The sequence below is a fragment of the Zootoca vivipara genome, chromosome 6 (genome assembly GCF_963506605.1).
Source record: "Zootoca vivipara chromosome 6, rZooViv1.1, whole genome shotgun sequence".
In the NCBI taxonomy this organism is placed as follows: Eukaryota; Metazoa; Chordata; class Lepidosauria; order Squamata; family Lacertidae; genus Zootoca; species Zootoca vivipara.
The window spans coordinates 16,533,003-16,551,587 of record NC_083281.1 but is presented as its reverse complement, the minus strand read 5'-3'; the positions used below and the strand labels follow the sequence as shown (position 1 = coordinate 16,551,587).

General features: G+C 43.4%; 1 protein-coding gene across 1 annotated transcript; it reads right to left on the bottom strand.

Annotated features, from left to right (window-relative positions):
• Positions 1-15,693, bottom strand: LOC118086690 (cytochrome P450 2A13-like). Its single transcript, XM_035118615.2, has 9 exons — positions 15,414-15,693; positions 6,109-6,271; positions 4,869-5,018; positions 4,413-4,573; positions 2,459-2,635; positions 2,067-2,208; positions 1,759-1,946; positions 1,186-1,327; positions 1-504 (listed from the first exon to the last, which is right to left on the bottom strand). Exons 1-9 carry the CDS (start codon positions 15,663-15,665, stop codon positions 323-325), a joined length of 1,557 nt encoding a protein of 518 aa, XP_034974506.2. The 5' UTR covers positions 15,666-15,693; the 3' UTR covers positions 1-322.
• Between the last annotated feature and the right edge of the window lie 2,892 nt (positions 15,694-18,585).

Here is an 18,585-nt window from a genome sequence, read left to right as displayed (position 1 = left end):
ATGGTTGGACTAGATGCCAGGAGGGATGCTGATGGTCAGAAAGGGGAAAGAGGAGAGGTGCCTCGGGGAAGTGGGTAGAGGAGGAAGAGGGCAGAGAGCCAGGGACCAGATATTTATTCACCTGTGAGATCGATTCCAAAAGAAATGCAGAGTAAAGAAATTCCACAAATGGAAACAGAGCTAATGGAAATTCAAAAGAAAGAATCAAGACTTGGTATGGTTAGCCTGTTCTGGTGTTTTACATGTTGAAAAATGCCTCCTCCTTTGACACTTGGGTGGCCAAGGTGGGTGACGATGGGGCTCCACTTCTTCAAGTCCTGCTTCAGAGGGGAATGGCACACATCTCATAAAAATGTGGAAGGGTGACAAAGCCAACCAGCATGGGAGAGACGTCAATCTTTTCAGGTGGGATGGGAGATTTGATGTGGAAGTTCTGCAGGATGCTGGTGAAGAAGAGGAAGAGTTGCATCCGGGCTAGCTGCTCTCCAAAGCAATAGCGTTTCCCTAGGGAAGAGGAAGAAAGCAAAGGCAGGCTGTTATAGGCTGCTTGGAAATGTTCGGGCAAAAACTCCTCCAACCCACACAACCATGCATAAAATAACACCATTGGTCCTTTGGTGTGCATACAGGTGAAACTCGGAAAATTAGAATATCGTTGAAAAGTGCATTTATTTCAGTAATGCAGCTTAAAAGGCAAAAACAATATATGAGATAGATGCATGACATGCAAAGCAAGATATGTCAAGCCTTTATTTGTTGTAATTGTAATTATTTGTCGTTAGGTGGGTCAATTATAAATGGAATGTAATTAATGAAATGTAATAGCGATGTTTATTTTTGTTTATTTTTTGCATTATTGTAACTATTTGTTTTATTACTGTGGAATTTCCAAAAGAAAGCATTTGTAAAAATTAAAAAATAATAATAATAAGTTGCATTACTGAAATAAACACACTTTTCGGCGATATTCTAATTTCCCGAGTTTTACCTCTAGTTGGCAAAGGGATTTTATGTAGAAGGGAAAAGAGATACCGCTGGACAGACAGCGTAATTCTGGGGGTGGAATCTGCAGCAGCACCATCTTCTAGCAATTTCTCTCACTTCAATTGGTCCACTATTGTTACCGGTGGTTGGGCTATGATTTGCTGTAAACTCCCCCCACCCCCGGGGCTGCTGAGGACTCACCAATAGAGAAAGGCATAAAAGCCTCATTCTTCTTGAACTGCCCATTCCCATCCAGAAAGTGCTGGGGGTCAAACATGTCTGGTCTTGCAAAATGTCGAGGGTCTCTCAGCACAGACCCAAGCATGGGAAACACTTCAGTTCCCTGAGCAAGAGAGGGAGAGAAATGAGAAGATACGGGAGAAATGGCAGATTCTTCTGTTATGAAATCTGTGACAGTTCCCCATTTCTATATTTCCTCCCTTGGTGAAGTGTGCCTCCCTCCCTCATAATAATAAACACTCATAAGGAATTTTAAAACACGCCTGTCCTCTTTGTGTGGTCTTCTCACAGGGATCTGGTTAGCCATTTTGGGGAAGAGGAATGCTAGGCATGATGGACCCAAGGTGGTTTCATCTGGCTGGGCTTCTCTGCTTTTATTATGGTTTTGACTCCACAGCGAATGACAGATGAGAATATTGGGAATATTAACTGGCCCATTATCCATATCTGGAAATAGCACTGAAGGGTGGGGTCTCAGGAATTTTTTTTAAAAGGGGATTTTTTTTATAAAAAAAAAGGAGGAAAAAGTAATACCTTGGGAATGGTGTATCCCCAGAATTGAGTATCACGGGTCACTCGTCGTGATACTCCCATAGGAATTATGTCAGAGAATCTCTGGATCTCATGGATCACAGCATCCGTATAGGGCATCAGGGGCCGGTCGTTCATGCTGGGACTGCGATTCCGGCCAATCACACGCTCAATCTCCTTTTGGACCTTCTCTATTGAGAAATCAGCAGGATATAAGAAAAGGGAGACCTCTCATAGCTGGGAAAGCTAACAGGCATCCTCGCAAAGGAAGGAAGGCGGTATCCCCCCCTTCCGCCCCATTCTGCAGTCACCTTGAACCTCTGGGTATTTCAGCAGAAGAAGGAAGCCATAACGCAAGGTGGTGCTGACAGTTTCTGTGCCAGCAAAGAAAACGGCGAGGGTAGTCAAAACCAGATTCCTTAGGGAGAACTCAGAGTGTGGGTTTTCCTTTTCCTAGCCAGAAGGAAGAGGGGAAGGAGGAGGTTTCTTTTATTAAACATTGTTATAGTCTAAAGCCTTTCCTACAAGGCGTCTTTCTCTTACTGTTCAGCTGAGCTGCAATGGTCAATCAGATAAGGGGATATGGACAGCCGCAGACTGTTGAAAAGGTGCCTTCAATTCATGGCCCTCCAAGTTGGCATGGGGCAAGACAAGTTTCTTTCCCAAGAAAATCACCACAGTTCTTAGAACGGAATAATCATACCTCTTGCATTTTCACAAGGAAACAGTCGATGAAATCCCGAGGGGAGTTGGGGTCCAGGGTCTCCTCATTGGCTTTTACTTTCCTTGTGATGAACTTCTCCAACCCTAAGAGTTGCTTGAAGGCTTCCTGCTGTGGGCCTGGCAGGTACTGCATGATGCCTGAGAACATTTCGTAGAGCTGCATGGGACAGGTTGGAGGAGTGCAGAGTCGTGGGGAGGAAGAGAGAGAAACCAGATATTCCCCAAAGTGAAGCTGAGATAAAGGTGCTATTTGCCTCTGAGGCTCACCTAACACACCCAACCCCGATCCTCCCTTTATGGTGGAGGCTGATGCCTTTGACAGGGCAGTGGGAGATGTGCTGCTGCAAGCCGATGAGGCAAAGGACCTGAGGCCACGCACCTGCCATTCAGCCATGGGCGTGGTCGGAAACCTGGAAGAGTTTCTCTTGCCAATAAAGAATTAACTATCAGACGGGTGCCTTCCTGATCTGGGACAGGCTGTGGAAGATTTATTACACCCTGGATTAGAAAGAGTTAATCCACCTCCATCTTAACTGACAGCGCATCTTTAGGAGGTAGGACGGTGCCCGGTTTAAAAAAGAGGGAATAACCATTTTGGCAGTTGGAAGAGGGAGAGAGGGAGTGTGGTGACGAAGAGGGAAGAAGAAGGATGTGGGGCCAGGATAGTGGTGGTTTAGGTTAGGCTTAGGATAACTTGAAGTTCCTTGGAAAAGACCCTGATGTTGGGAAAGATTGAGGGCACTAGGAGAAGGGGACGGCAGAGGACGAGATGGTTGGACAGTGTTCTCGAAGCTACGAACATGAGTTTGACCAAACTGCGGGAGGCAGTGCAAGACAGGAGTGCCTGGCGTGCTATGGTCCATGGGGTCACGAAGAGTCGGACACGACTAAACAACAACAACAACAACTTGAAGTTAAAGCCTGACAGAGTTAATGTATAACTGTAACTAAGCTTGTAAACTTATGCATCGTTAAGAAAAGAAAAACCTATGTTCTCAAGAAAATAAAATTCATTTTCTTTTTGTGCCAAAGAGTATCGTCTACTCTTGGTTATTCCAGCAGTGTATTAAAACTCACAGAGGTGGAGACTCAGAAAAGGGCAAAACTTACCTAAGGAAAAGGGGACAGTTTGTGTCCTAGAGTCACACAGGAAGGGCAGTATGGTGAAAACCTAGAGTGCCACAAGTTTGCCAGGGTGATATGGCAGGGTGATACAGTGGGGATCTGAGTTGAGGGAGTCCCTGTTCTGTAGGCAAGAGGTTGTTCATTCAAATAGCCCTGAGTGTTTGTGAGATCAGGCCACGAAAGCTGGAATGAGACTCTCTTTACTGAGAAGCCCAGAATTGAGGGGTTTATTTTAAGGCATAAGGAATTGAGTGGGGATTGCTTTACCCCTGTACCCTTTCGTCTCAATCTATCGGCAACGTTGGCGAGGGGGTTCATCGCACTGCAAGCCGATGAGGCAAAGGATTTGAGGCCATGCACCTGCCATTCAGCCATGGGCGTGGTCAGAAACCTGGAAGTGTTTCTCTTGCCAATAAAGAATTAACTATCAGACTGGTGCCATCCTTATCTGGGACAGGCTGTGACAGCAGGCACAGAGACAAACAGAAGTTGTATAAGCCCTTCAAGGGACATGTCTCTGGTGCACTCCTAGATTGGTGAGGTGTTGTGTGAGGTATTTGGTTTCTCAGGCTCAGGGGAAGACATCTCTCCTGGTTCTGGTGCTATTTGTACTGTGAGCTTCTGTAATGGTCAGCTTCACTCAGACCCCTGAAGGTTGTCTGCTTCTTAGGTGGCAATGCTGCAGCTTCTGACTCTGTGTCTTGATCACTGCTGGACTTTGGGGTAATGACAGATTAAGAGGAGTGGCATTATTCACTCACTCACTCACTCACTCACTATGGAAGTCCTCCCCCTGCCCTCCAATTTACCTGTCCCCAAGAGGTGGCAGTGAACCGGAGGCTACCCAGCATCATGCTCAGCAAGGAGTGGAACTCCTGATCTTCGTATTCAAAGCGGTCGCCAAAGGCGATGGAGCTGATGACGTTGGACACCGTGCGGCTCAGCATGTAGGTGGGGTCAAAGGGGGCACCTAGAAAGAAAGACACACAAAGGGTGCACCTAGAAAGCAAGTCACTCAACCCAGGAACAAATCAAGAATACACTTTGCAAAGCAGTCCACTCTTACCTCTTAATTCCTTTGAGAGGATGTAGAGTGTTGGTGATGTATTTAGCTCAGGCTAAGTTATGTCTTTTCCCGCCCATTACCAAACATAAAAGCAGCCATGATAATTTTCAGCATAAAGCCACTTAACAGCCCACAGTTTCTAACTATCACCTGTAACTAATTAAGCAGCATTTCTTGAAGATACCAAAACTGAGCTCACTTTTTGTTGCCCTCAGGGATTCCAGCAGGAAGTGGGCTTCCTCCAGGATCCGCTCTTCGACGGATCTCTTTCCCATCCCAAAATTCCTCAGCGTCATGATGGAGAATCGGCGTAGCTGTTTGGCCCGTTCCCCGTTACTGAAGGCAACCCCTGAGAAGCAAAGGAGCCAGAGAAGTAAGGAGGAGAACGAGGAGCTGGAGGGTGACACCATTTTAAGCTAGACTTAAGTATGTATTTTAAACTGGATTGCGATATTAAGACTCCCAGGAAAATGCTGCTACGGTATTTCAGTTACTCTTCAACAGGTATTCTGAGTGAGTAATGCTGTTTTCCCATTTTGTGGGATTATTTTAAGGGGAAGAAAAGGGGGAAATACCAGGAGAATCCAGTCTGCCTTAAAACATCCTGGATTAGTTAGGCTAGTTTTAGCCTTTTAGCTTATCAAAGCTTCCCTGCAAAGGGATGCACTCTACGGAACTCGGAAATGTGAGGAAGAAAGGATGAAGGTAAAGGGACCCCTGACCGTTAGGTCCAGTTGTGGATGACTCTGGGGTTGTGGAGCTCATCTCGCTTTACTGGCCGAGAGAGCCAGTGTACAGCTTCCAGGTCGTGTGGCCAGCATGACTAAGCTGTTTCTGGCAAACCAGAGCAGCACACGGAAATGCCGTTTATCTTCCCGCCGGAGCGGTACCTATTTATCTACTTGCACTTGACTTGCTTTCAAACTGCTAGGTTGGCAGGAGCAGGGACCGAGCACCGGGAGCTCACCCCGTCGAGGGGATTCAAACCACCAACCTTCCGATCGGCAAGCCCTAGGCTCTGTGGTTTAACCCACAGCACCACCCACGTCCCTGTGGAAGAAAGGATAATATCTAATAAATATATTATCTCCTACCATCTATTCACATCCCAACATTTAAGAGTAACTGTGAGAACAAAAGAGGCAAAGGGACAGTTGACAATCAACAACATTATCTATGCTTGCAAAGCCATAAGTTACACCAGTGGCTTGGCTATTAGTAACTTGGCTATGAATATTCAGATGCAAATCCCATCTATGACTTGTCTGAATGATGTTGGGAAGCCCTCTTGCAACCTCACTTCTAACCTCAGCGAAACTGGTATAAAAAGATCTACTGGTACTTCACAGGACCACAGGAAGGACCACTGCTAAGTTCAGTGCCAAAACAATGCTAATAAGGATGCGCTCTGGCCAAGGGTTGCCCAAGCAGAGACTGACCGTAACCCCGGAAAAGCCAGTCAAACGTGGCTTGCTTTCCACGGCCACCGAACTCTTCAGCCTGATCCACCAGCGCCTCCTTCACGGCATCGTATCCACACAAGACCACAACACGGCGAGGCCCTAAGTGAATGGTGTAGACAGGACCATATTTCTCACGGATCTGTGAAAAGAGGGGGAGGGCATTGTGTGAGGTCATGGAACTGACGGAGAGATGGAGCAAATTGCTCCCCTACCTCTGCAGAGATTAGTAGCTCCTGACAGCCTAAGCCTAATTAGGCAATGAAAAACACATCCTTTATGATGCACCTTTTGTTCTCCATTATCTGGGTACCAGAATTTAAGAATCATAGAATCATAGAGTTGGAAGAGACCACAAGGGCCATCCAGTCCAACCCCCTGCCAAGCAGGAAACACCATCAAAGCATTCTTGACATATGGCTGTCAAGCCTCTGCTTAAAGACCTCCAAAGAAGAAGACTCCACCACACTCCTTGGCAGCAAATTCCACTGCCGAACAGCTCTTACTGTCAGGAAGTTCTTCCTAATGTTTAGGTGGAATCTTCTTTCTTGAAGTTTGAATCCATTGCTCCGTGTCCGCTTCTCTGGAGCAGCAGAAAACAATCTTTCTCCCTCCTCCATATGACATTCTTTCATATATTTGAACATGGCTATCATATCACCCCTTAACCTTCTCTTCTCCAGGCTAAACATACCCAGCTCCCTAAGCCGTTCCTCATAAGGCATCGTTTCCAGGCCTTTGACCATTTTGGTTGCCCTCTTCTGGACACGTTCCAGCTTGTCAGTATCCTTCTTGAACTGTGGTGCCCAGAACTGGACACAGTACTCCAGGTGAGGTCTGACCAGAGCAGAATACAGTGGTACTATTACTTCCCTTGATCTAGATGCTATACTCCTATTGATGCAGCCCAGAATTGCATTGGCTTTTTTAGCTGCTGCATCACACTGCTGACTCATGTTAAGTTTGTGGTCTACCAAGACTCCTAGATCCTTTTCACATGTACTGCTCTCAAGCCAGGTGTCACCCATCCTGTATTTGTGCCTTTCATTTTTTTTTGCCCAAGTGTAGTACCTTACATTTCTCCTTGTTAAAATTCATCTTGTTTGCTTTGGCCCAGTTGTCTAATCTGTTAAGGTCATTTTGAAGTGTGATCCTGTCCTCTGGGGTATTAGCCACCCCTCCCAATTTGGTGTCATCTGTAAACTTGCTCAGGATGCCCTCAAGCCCATCATCTAAGTCATTGATAAAGATGTTGAATAAGATTGGGCCCAAGACAGAATCCTGTGGCACCCCAAGAAGGATGTTGGGAAGCTGGAACATGTGCAGAGAAGGGCGACCAAGATGATCAAGGGTCTGGAGATGAAGCCTTATGAGGAACGGTTGAAGGAGTTGGGTATGTTTTGCCATGATAAGAGAAGACTAGGGAGAGCCTTCTTCAAATATCTAAAGGACTGTCACCTGGAAAATAGAACAAGCTTGTTTGCTCCTGTGCCAGAGGGTAGTGTTCGGGTTTTTGCAAAGTGCATACGTGCAAAAGATCAGCTCTCTCACAGCATGGTAACAGGAGCCTAGCAACTACTCTCTGATTGGATAACAAGCTCCTAAAAGATAAGGATTGTGTGATGTTAAGGCAGAGGAGAAGAAAAAGACTGTGGTTTTTGTAACAGGTGTTGTGTGTGTGTGTGTGTGTGAGAGAGAGAGACAGAGAGGAAAGGATTTTGTTTTATTTCTTTTGTGTTCTGAAGTTTGTACATAGTAACTCTGGATACTGATTGTCCAATAAACACTGTATATAGTTATTCTGCGTCCAGACGTCTAGTCATTACGCTACCGCCAGAAGCTTCTGGAAAACCTGCGCAAACTCTGCTGTATTCAGGTTGATGTTATACCTGACACTTAAAAACACTAAGAGGTAGGACCAACCCAATGTATTCATGTAATGAGAAAAGAGCTTCTGGCTTAACCTCAGAAAGAACTTTCTGATGGTAAGACCTATTCTACAGTGGCTTAGGCAGTATGTGGACCGAGAACTCCCAGAAGTGCAAGCTGGATTTCGAAAGGGCAGAGGAACCAGAGACCAAATAGCAAACATGCGCTGGATTATGGAGAAAGCTAGAGAGTTCCAGAAAAACGTCTACTTCTGCTTCATTGACTATGCAAAAGCCTTTGACTGTGTCGACCACAGCAAACTATGGCAAGTTCTTAAAGAAATGGGAGTGCCTGATCACCTCATCTGTCTCCTGAGAAATCTCTATGTGGGACAAGAAGCTACAGTTAGAACTGGATATGGAACAACTGATTGGTTCAAAATTGGGAAAGGAGTACGACAAGGTTGTATATTGTCTCCCTGCTTATTTAACTTATATGCAGAATTCATCATGCGAAAGGCTGGACTAGATGAATCCCAAACCGGAATTAAGATTGCCGGAAGAAATATCAACAACCTCAGATATGCAGATGACACAACCTTGATGGCAGAAAGCGAGGAGGAATTAAAGAACCTTTTAATGAGGGTGAAAGAGGAGAGCGCAAAATATGGTCTGAAGCTCAACATCAAAAAAACCAAGATCTTGGCCACTGCTCCCATCACCTCCTGGCAAATAGAAGGGGAAGAAATGGAGGCAGTGAGAGATTTTACTTTCTTGGGCTCCTTGATCACTGCAGATGGTGACAGCAGTCATGAAATTAAAAGACGCCTGCTTCTTTGGAGAAAAGCAATGACAAACCTAGACAGCATCTTAAAAAGCAGAGACATCACCTTGCCGACAAAGGTCCGTATAGTTAAAGCTATGGTTTTCCCAGTAGTGATGTATGGAAGTGAGAGCTGGACCATAAGGAAGGCTGATCGCCGAAGAATTGATGCTTTTGAATTATGGTGCTGGAGGAGACTCTTGAGAGTCCCATGGACTGCAAGAAGATCAAACCTATCTATTCTTAAGGAAATCAGCCCTGAGTGCTCCCTGGAAGGACAGATCGTGAAGCTGAGGCTCCAATACTTTGGCCACCTCATGAGAAGAGAAGAATCCTTGGAAAAGACCCTGATGTTGGGAAAGATTGAGGGCACAAGGAGAAGGGGACGACAGAGGACGAGATGGTTGGACAGTGTTCTCGAAGCTACGAACATGAGTTTGACCAAACTGCGGGAGGCAGTGCAAGACAGGAGTGCCTGGCGTGCTATGGTCCATGGGGTCACGAAGAGTCGGACACGACTAAACGACTAAACAACAATTCTACAGTGGAATCCCTCAGAAGGTAGTGGTTGAAATTTGCAGTTCCTCAAATTTTGCAATGAATTTCTCCAACCCCCCCAAATACCCACAAGTATACAAAGTGTGCATTTAAAGGCATACATTTGTGAACATAACATACAAAATTGCATTATATTTGGGGTGGATTCACTACATAAATGTGGATATAAGGCAGATCTGCCCACAAAAAAATGTGTATACTGTATTCTATAAGGAAAATGCACAATGAAATTCTGATGAATTTCTATGAGTATTTTTTTAAAAAAATTTATTGTCCCCCCCCCCATGCTTATTACATACAAAAAACACAATACTGAAAAGGGGTACAACTTAAGAGGGGAAAGAAAAGGAAAGAAAATAAAATTTACACAATCTGTTAATAAGATAAAAATTATGACATAAATTTGTGATTGCAATTTCATGTTACAATAAAAATAAAAATCTCATTATCTTTTATACCCAACCTCCCATTTATTCCTTATTCCTGCCATATCAAAATACTATTTTTATATTAATATTTTCACAATTTATAAATATTTATATTTATATAAGGAATTAATAAAAACTGCTGGGACCACTCAAAAGCTGCTACATATTTTAACATGGTATAATTTTGTTTAAGATATGTTCTGAAAGCCTCCCATTTTGATACAAATTCAATTCTTGGTTTGTTTTTTTATTTTTTTCAGATAGACTATCTAATTCAGCATATTCAGTCAATTTTTGTATCCACTCTTGTCTAGAAGGAATTATGTCGCTCTTCCACCCTGTAGCTATAAGAAGTCTCACTGCCACTGTTGCGTACAAAAAAGATATTTAATTTTTAAAGGAATATCTGAATCAGTAATGCCCAACAGAAATGCCTCTGGTTTCCTAATAAATGAGATTCTTAACATTTTTTCTCGTTCAAAGTGGATTTCCTCCCAAAAATTCTTTATTTTGCTATATTGCCATCATATATGGTACAGTAAGCCTGTTTGGTCTCCACATCTTCAACAATTACTTTTGGCTCCATTGTACATTTTGGCTAATTTCCATGGAGTTAAATACCACTGGTGTTGCATTTTTAACAAGTTTTCCTTTATGGCATAGGACGTAGTAAATTTCCAATTATTCTTCCACAGGTTTTTCCCATTGGGACATTGTTACAGCATACCCAAAGTCTTGAGACCACTTTATCAAGGCTGATGTAGCTTCCTCCTCCTCAAAATCCCAGTCAAGGAGGAGGTGATAAGCTTTAGAGAGGGTTTTACTTTTTGAATTTATTACGTCAGATTCAAATCCCGAGGTTTCCTTGGCAAATCCTTTTTGTTTATCTACTTTAAATCTTTTGAATATTTGATAATATTGGAACCAATCTGTAATGACATTTCTTAATTCCTCAAAGCTCTTACGTTTCAATTGGTTCTCTTCTTCTTTTAAAAGTGTTTTATAGGTAGGCCAATTTTCCGACATATTTTTTTTCTTCACCACTGTGGCCTCTACTGGAGAGGCCCACCATGGGATTTTGAACTCCAACCATTAATCTTTATATTTCTGCCAAACTTTAAGAAGACTGTATCTGAAGAAGTGTGCATGCACACGAAAGCTCATACCAAAATAAAAACTTAGTTGGTCTTTAAGGTGCTACTGAAGGAATTTTTTTAAACTTTAAGAAGTGATCTCCTTATGATACGATTTGAGAAATCTGTGTATTTTTGCCTTTCCATATATTAAATAAGCGTGCCAACCCCAACAGTTATTATGTCCCTCCAAGTCCAACATATCCATATCTTTCAAATTGTACCATTCCTTCATCCACGTGAGGCAGGCTGCCTCGTAATACAATTTCAAATCGGGCAGGGCAAAGCCACCTCTATCCTTTGCATCTATTAAAATTTTATGTTTAATCCTGGGTCTCCTGCCCTCCCATATAAATTTAGATATTTCTTGTTGCCATTTTTTGAGGAATTTCCATAAGGGTTTAAAACATACAAACTGATGCAGAATGTAATGGACTGAGAGAAACTGAAAGAAACAGATTCATCCAACACTAAAGGCATGCAACACTAGCGGGCTACCATGAGGAAACCTCTCCTCCATGCGGGGAACTGAAATTAAGATTGGAATCATGGAATTATAAAGACTAGACTCTCCTTGAGAAGTTGACCAACTGGGCTGATGAAATTAGTATATTCCACCCAGAACAAGCAGGTTTTCGGAAAGGCCATAACACCTCAGGCCACTGCCTAGTCCTTCAATCTCTGATTGACAAATATCAAACCAAGTTATTCTGCGTCTAGCCGACTAGTCATTTCCACCTCAACTAGCTTCTGCGCTGTGCAGGAAAACTCTGCTACGTTTGGGCTAAAGCCACTAGAGCTATGCCTGACACTTCAAAATTCTAAGAATTATCTCCCTTATATGAAACCCCTTACTAGCTGCACACTTGTAAAAGTATGCAGATGAAAATACAAATGGTTGGGTTTCTTTAACTGAAAAACAAACTGACTCTAAAGAGACTTTAAACTAAAGATAAATGCTTTCTCTCTTAGCAATGTTATCTACCCACTTTCCAAAACCTCCCACAAACCCCCAATTAAATTAAATACCCGAGAATTAACAACATTCTAGCATTATAACTAAGCAATCATACTAAGATTCAACTAAGGAATCTCTTAAACTGAGAACAACTGAGAGAGTGATCTACTTAGAGATGAATCAAACTGAAAGATCTAACTAAGAGATACAGAAGGCTTGTGGGCAGAGCCTTATATACAAAAAACAGAGCCCACGCCTGTGAGCAATTAACAGAAACACAGACACCTGTTTCTCTTAAACAGACAGTATTTACATTAGACCGGCTCTAAAGTAACTTGATTATTCAAAAATTCCAACATTAAAGCCCTTAATCAACCTGCCCCATCCTTGCAACAAGCAAAAATTCCCATCTTACTGTATGCTGATGACATGGCAGTCCTCTCGCTAACAAAGTGGGGACTTAACAACATGATGAGAGGACTGATGAAATTTTGCGTAGAAAACTTCCTAACAATCAATTTTTCCAAAACCAAAATAATCCCTTTTGGCAAGACAAAACCAAACCCACCGTGGTACCTCGGGGATCACACCATTGACCAATGCTCAGTTTTTAAATACTTGGGCATCACTTTTCACTATAGATTGTCTTGGACAGCCCATTTAAACACGATTATTTTGGCCGCTCGCCGGACCATCGGTGCTTTGGTGAAATTTTTCTTTGGAAATGGTGGACAACTGGTGGCGCCGACCAGATGTAGACCAGAAAGATCTACATCAGCAAAGTACCCCCAATGCTGCTATACGGGGTGGAAATATGGGGATGGAACATGAATGTACTCCAGCGTCTGGAGTCTCTGCAAAATCTCCTGGCAAGAAAAATCTTGGGCCTCCCTAATGGGTCCATGGCCGCCCAATTGAGACTAGAATTGGGATTACCATCTATAGTAGCTAAAGCCCATGCCAGGATAATTATCTATTACAAATCCCTTGCAGAAATTCAAAACTCCTGACTAGTTAAACAAGCTTTTACAGCCCTTACCGGCAGCAGTACCTGGTCTAAGGCCATGGAATTCATCTGTGACTGCTACTCCCTTCCAGACTTTGCTGCCGTGACCTCATGGGATAACGATAAAATCTGCAGTTGGATCCTAGCTAGGGATGAAGCTTTCAATCTAGCACAATCTAAAGCGGCCAAACTCTGCACGTGGTTTCCCCACGTGAAGGCAGTTAGATCTCTGGCCCACTATTTGAGCGAATTGACAAACTCCACATTAAGAAGGACCTTCACTCTAGCTCAATTCCACGTCATCCCCACAGCATTCTTACATGGCGTTTCCCCCCCAACACACCATTGAACCTTCGACTCTGCCCATGCAATGAGAGAAAGATTGAGGACTATTTACACTTTTTCTTTTACTGTCCTTTATATGCCTCAGTAAGATCCAGGCTTCTCTCTTTAATCCCGACGACCATCGCATGGGACATCGACCACATGAACTACTTATTGGTGGACACCAACCCCTTGGTTTCATGCGATGTGGCCACCTACATTTTACAGGCCCTGAAACTCAGGGCCACCTTTTGGGCTAACTTGCCCAGCCCTAGTCCTATGCAAATCCCTGTTGTACTCACAGTTGACATGCCTCGCTTTGTCTTTTACCTTACCAGCCGCACTCAGCTGGATTTTATATTTAATGTTATAGTTGTATTTGTTGTATTCTATGTTGTTGTGCGACAGTTGCCTGTTTGATCTTTTATATGTGCTATGGCTATATGGCTAATGCAATAAACTTTTTGATTTGATTTATAAAGTTGGAAGGTACCCCAAGGGTTATCTAGCCCAACACCCTTCAGTGCAGGAAACCGAGAGAAATGAGAACAATGAGAGAAACAGATTCAACGACCTCGACAGTCACATGACACCAGCAGGCTAAGCTGAGAAAACTTCTCCTCCATCACCAGATTTGTGGTTAAATCTGGGCTGGTCTCAGATATCAAGTTGCCCTGTAATCTACCTGCGTAGTTGGTGCCAGCAAGCTGAATTGCACCACTTACATAGTTAAATTGCAGGGCCATTTGATAGCTGCTAAGATTTTGTTTTGAACTTTGATCATTTGTTTGTTTTTGTATTTGTATGCATTTGTTATTTGTCAACCACCTTAGGGGACTTTTTGGGTTGAAAGGTGAGTATAATAAATTAATGAGTATAATAAATAAATTACATAATATAACACAACATAACGTAACATGCCATCTGGATAATCCCTGGGCACCACCTCCCTGCCTGGACAAGCTTAGCACAGTCTCCATTTTCACCTACCTGGCAGAGCAGGTTCTGCTCGGTGTCGGATTTCCAACTGATTCGAAGAATCCAATAGCTGGAACTCCTTGCGCAGTGCAATATTTATTTCTGGGTGATTTTTTTAATTGGGCTTTGTTTGTTTTTCTCTTTATGTGATAGTGTTTTTGCTGTCTTAGCAGTGTGGCAATTAGAGACCTGCAGCTAATCTTGCACCGAAGAGTTGCCCCATTGTATCAGGAGACATTCCGTCCTAAAGGTACCAGGAATGGCCTTCCTCCTTATTTTCTTACCACATGCCAAAGTATGTGCATAATACAGAAGGGGCCCACGTGCTACATGAAAGTGCTCAGAGAGTCCTTTGTTTGTTTGCTTAATTTGTTGTTCAGTTGTTTGCTTAATTTGTTGTTCAGTTCCTTTAGTCTTCTCATGCAACAGTGTGGTATTTTCCATTCAGCCTGTTAATTCGCAACAGCAGCTACCTAATTTATCAGGGGACAAGGGCCTTTTTTGTGTTGGTTTACTCCCTGAAGAGCCAAGAATTGTTAACCAGCTTTAAAGGGAGTTCAACAGCCACAGGTTGGCCACCTCTTTGAAGTTCTTGGCATTTTATCTTCACTGGTTTCAAACTTTATTCTAAGGGCACTAGGAGAAGGGGACCACAGAGGAACTCATGAGAAGAAAAGACTCCCTGGAAAAGACCCTGATATTGGGAAAGATTGAGGGCACAAGGAAAAGGGGACGACAGAGGATGAGATGGTTGGACAGTGTTCTCGAAGCTACCAACATGAGTTTGACCAAACTGCGGGAGGTAGTGGAAGACAGGAGTGCCTGGTGTGCTATGGTCCATGGGGTCACGAAGAGTCGGACACGACTAAACGACTAAACAACAACAACATTATATTATTTATTTAAAAATTATTTATTTAAAAGGAAATGCACACTAAAATGCTGACTAATTTTCTTGAGGACATGAGAATTGACAGGTGTGCCCATCCCTTCACTCAGGCAGAAATATAAAGAGAGAGAGAATCAAAAGCTGGAGAATGTGATGGAAGGAGAATTATGAGGAGAAGATGAGTCAAGTGGGAGAGAGAGAAAAAAAGATGGGTAGGTAGATGGGAGTGACCTTCATTAATCAGCAATATATAAAAATGATTTTATAACAACAATTCAGAGAATGGGACATTGTGCTCTGATACATTATAGAAAGTTACCTTCATGAGTGAACGGTACACATCACTTGTGTTGACTTGGAGCAGGTTCCCAATGAAGGGGAGGGGAGTTGGTCCAGGTGGCATCTGGCTTTTGCGGTGCATCTGCCGCCATGTTGAGAGGATGGTCAGGCAAGAGAGGCAGATGACCAGGAAAAGGGCTGCTGCTCCCAGGAGATCCATGGAGAGGTTGCAGGTGGCCTGTGGAGCTCTACAGGCAATGTGTTGCTGACCAGCTGGGAAGGGAAAATACATGCGCAGCCCCAGTTGAGGCTGCTGTGTAACACCCTTTGTGTAACACCCTTTGTGGAAGTTATGCAACTTGTTTGCAGGCACACCTCTTGGTCTCCTTTCTATTCAAGAAGAGATGAGCCTCCTGCCAAAAGTACAGAGCTCTTATTTTTTTGCATGAGACAGGCCTGCTTCATTGATTTTTCATGCTTTATGTACAAGTCAAGAGGGAACTCATACAACTGGCACTATTTGGAGATTATTTCCCAGGCAGAGGATGGCTCCTCTGCATCCGTTGTCAACTCTTTAGGCAGACATGGGTGGATTCTGTGTCTCAGTGTAATAACATAGCATGACAGAGAGAGACCCAAATGATTTCCACAAACAGAAGCACAAAGCTATCAAGGAGAGAGGCAATTCCGAGAGAATGACCTGCCCAAGCCCTTCATGGAGACCTTCATGGAGTCCCCGGGACATGCACAATTCCCTCCCAATTGTTGGACAGGGTCTCTGGTAGTATAAAACAAGGAAGGGAGACCCAGAGATGGAGGCAGCTGAAGTACATGTGGCCGTGATGGACTCGGTTACCACATCAAACCTCCTCACATCAAACCTCCTCACATGCAGGAGTGAAGATGGCTGAGGTTATTTAAGGTATCTTCCTGGCACTGGGTGAATTGGTCGAGGCTCTCTTCAATGTGTCTTTCATTTCCAGATCTGGATTAGATTGATGGCTCAAATCTATCCATGGATCAGGCATAGGCAAAGTCAGCCCTCCAGATGTTTTGGGACTACAACTCCCATCATCCCTAGCTAACAGGACCAGTGGTCCGGGATGATGGGAGTTGTAGTCCCAAAACATCTGGAGGGCTGACTTTGCCTATGCCTGATCCATGGCTTTCTTTCCTGCATTGCAGGGAATTGGAGTAGATGACCCTTAGGGTCTCTTCTAACTTTACAATTCTATTATTCTAGGGCTTGCAGGGTGCAGAGGCTCAATGGAAGATCGGCACCCAGTGCAGCACTTCCAGCAGAGGTGTCCCATGTTGTTCACAAATAGAAGAATCCATTGCATTGAGCTCTTTGCCCTCCATAAACATGGCAGCTGCTCTCTAGCCACTGTGGGTAGGCAGATCCTTCTGCTAGAATGAAGGACATGAGTAGGCATAAATCAGGCCAATAGGGTGGAATACCCTAGAGAAATCTTACTGAAATATATTAGCCTACAGGTGAGGAAAGCTATTAACCTCCATTTATTGGGTGGGAGAAAAACTGAGTATTGAAAGGCATTGGATAGAGGAAATAGTGGGAATGCATCCTGATATTCTGGCCAATCAAAATGAATTTAGACACCACAATTGAGAAAGAGATAAACTATACTTGTAAGTGATCATTCTTACCCTAGGACTAGTTGTATTTTTATGCCACCAGGACTTTTCAAAGGCAAAAATTGGAATTAAACCTCTTCTTTTTTCCAAATTATTTTATTATTTTTTCAAATTATTACAAACCAAATTAATTTAATCTAATACAATTTCTAAAAATCAGGTTTCCTGCTCCGGTTCCAAGCATATGATCATCACCATTTCCTCACATAGCTTATTTAGAGTCATCATTTCTTATTCAGAGTCCAGTTGACACACTTCACTTGCCATTAAACCATTCTTCCAGCTGACTACTTTTTCTGCCTTACAAAACAGCACCTCCATTACATTTTATAAATAAGTAATCCATTTAACGTGTGTACATTGTTCCAGACCTGGTGTGCTGGGAGAGTTCATTGCTATCTTCCATTATTCAGTTCTGGAGGAGACTCTTGAGAGTCCCATGGACTGCAAGAAGATCAAACCTATCTATTCTTAAGGAAATCAGCCCTGAGTGCTGAAGGAAATCAGCCATGAGTGCCACCTCATGAGAAGAGAAGACTCCCTGGAAAAGACCCTGATGTTGGGAAATATTGAGGGCACTAGGAGAAGGGGATGACAGAGGACAAGATGGTTGGACAGTGTTCTCAAAGCTACCAACCTGAGCTTGACCAAACTGCGGGAGGCAGTGCAAGACAGGAGTGCCTGGCATGCTCTGGTCCATGGGGTCACGAAGAGTCGGACACGACTAAACGACTAATCAACAACAGCAAATTATTCGGTTCTTTGCAGTGTTTATCTGGATAGTACAAGTTCACATTCCACTCCTTCCACTGTTTACCAACTAGCGTACAAGCTGCAGCCATAAAGAACTTACAGAGAGCATATCCAAACTCTGCCATTAAAATTCTGCTCTGGAGTTCTTCCTTGGCACACAATTAGAAATAATAATAATAATAATAATAATAATAATAATAATAATAATAATAATTTATTATTTATACCCCGCCCATCTGGCTGGGCTTCCCCAGCCACTCTGGGCGGCTTCCAACATAAATATTAAATATTAAAATACACTAATTTCTTAAAGATGAAAAGCTTCCCTAAACAGGGCTGCCTTCAGATGCCCTCTAAAAGTCTGGTAGTTGTTTTTCTTTTTGACATCTGATGGGAGGGCGTTCCACAGGGCGGGTGCCACTACCAAGAACGCCCTCTGCCTGGTTCCCTGTAACTTGACTTCTCACAGCGAGGGAACCTTCAGAAGGCCCTCAAATTCAGCCTCTTTCTCCCTCAAATTCAGCCTCTTTGCCAGATCTGTTCAGCAGCAGTTCATTCTTTTTTTCACTGCATTACTCCATCAGCACTCCTAGTCCAGTCCAGGAATCATTTCAAATAAAGTCCATTCAGCCTTGGTTGGGGATGAGGGCATAGTAAAACCTTGTTAAATTCCTTGTTGAGCATAAATCGAAAGCCTCCCCCCTCTTTTCTGAAGTAACAAACAAAATAACATAACAGCGGCTACACACATCTCTTTCATTTTGCAGGGGAGGACAAGAGGAAAGGAGACCATTTGAAAACCA

Coding starts and splice junctions, on each gene's coding strand:
- LOC118086690 (XM_035118615.2), bottom strand. CDS start 15,665: ATGTATTTTCCCTTCCCAGCTGGTCAGCAACACATTGCCTGTAGAGCT. Junction 2,636..4,412: donor CTGCCACCTCTTGGGGACAG/GTAAATTGGAGG, acceptor TGTCCCATGCAG/CTCTACGAAATGTTCTCAGG. Junction 1,328..1,758: donor GGGGATACACCATTCCCAAG/GTATTACTTTTT, acceptor TCTCTTGCTCAG/GGAACTGAAGTGTTTCCCAT.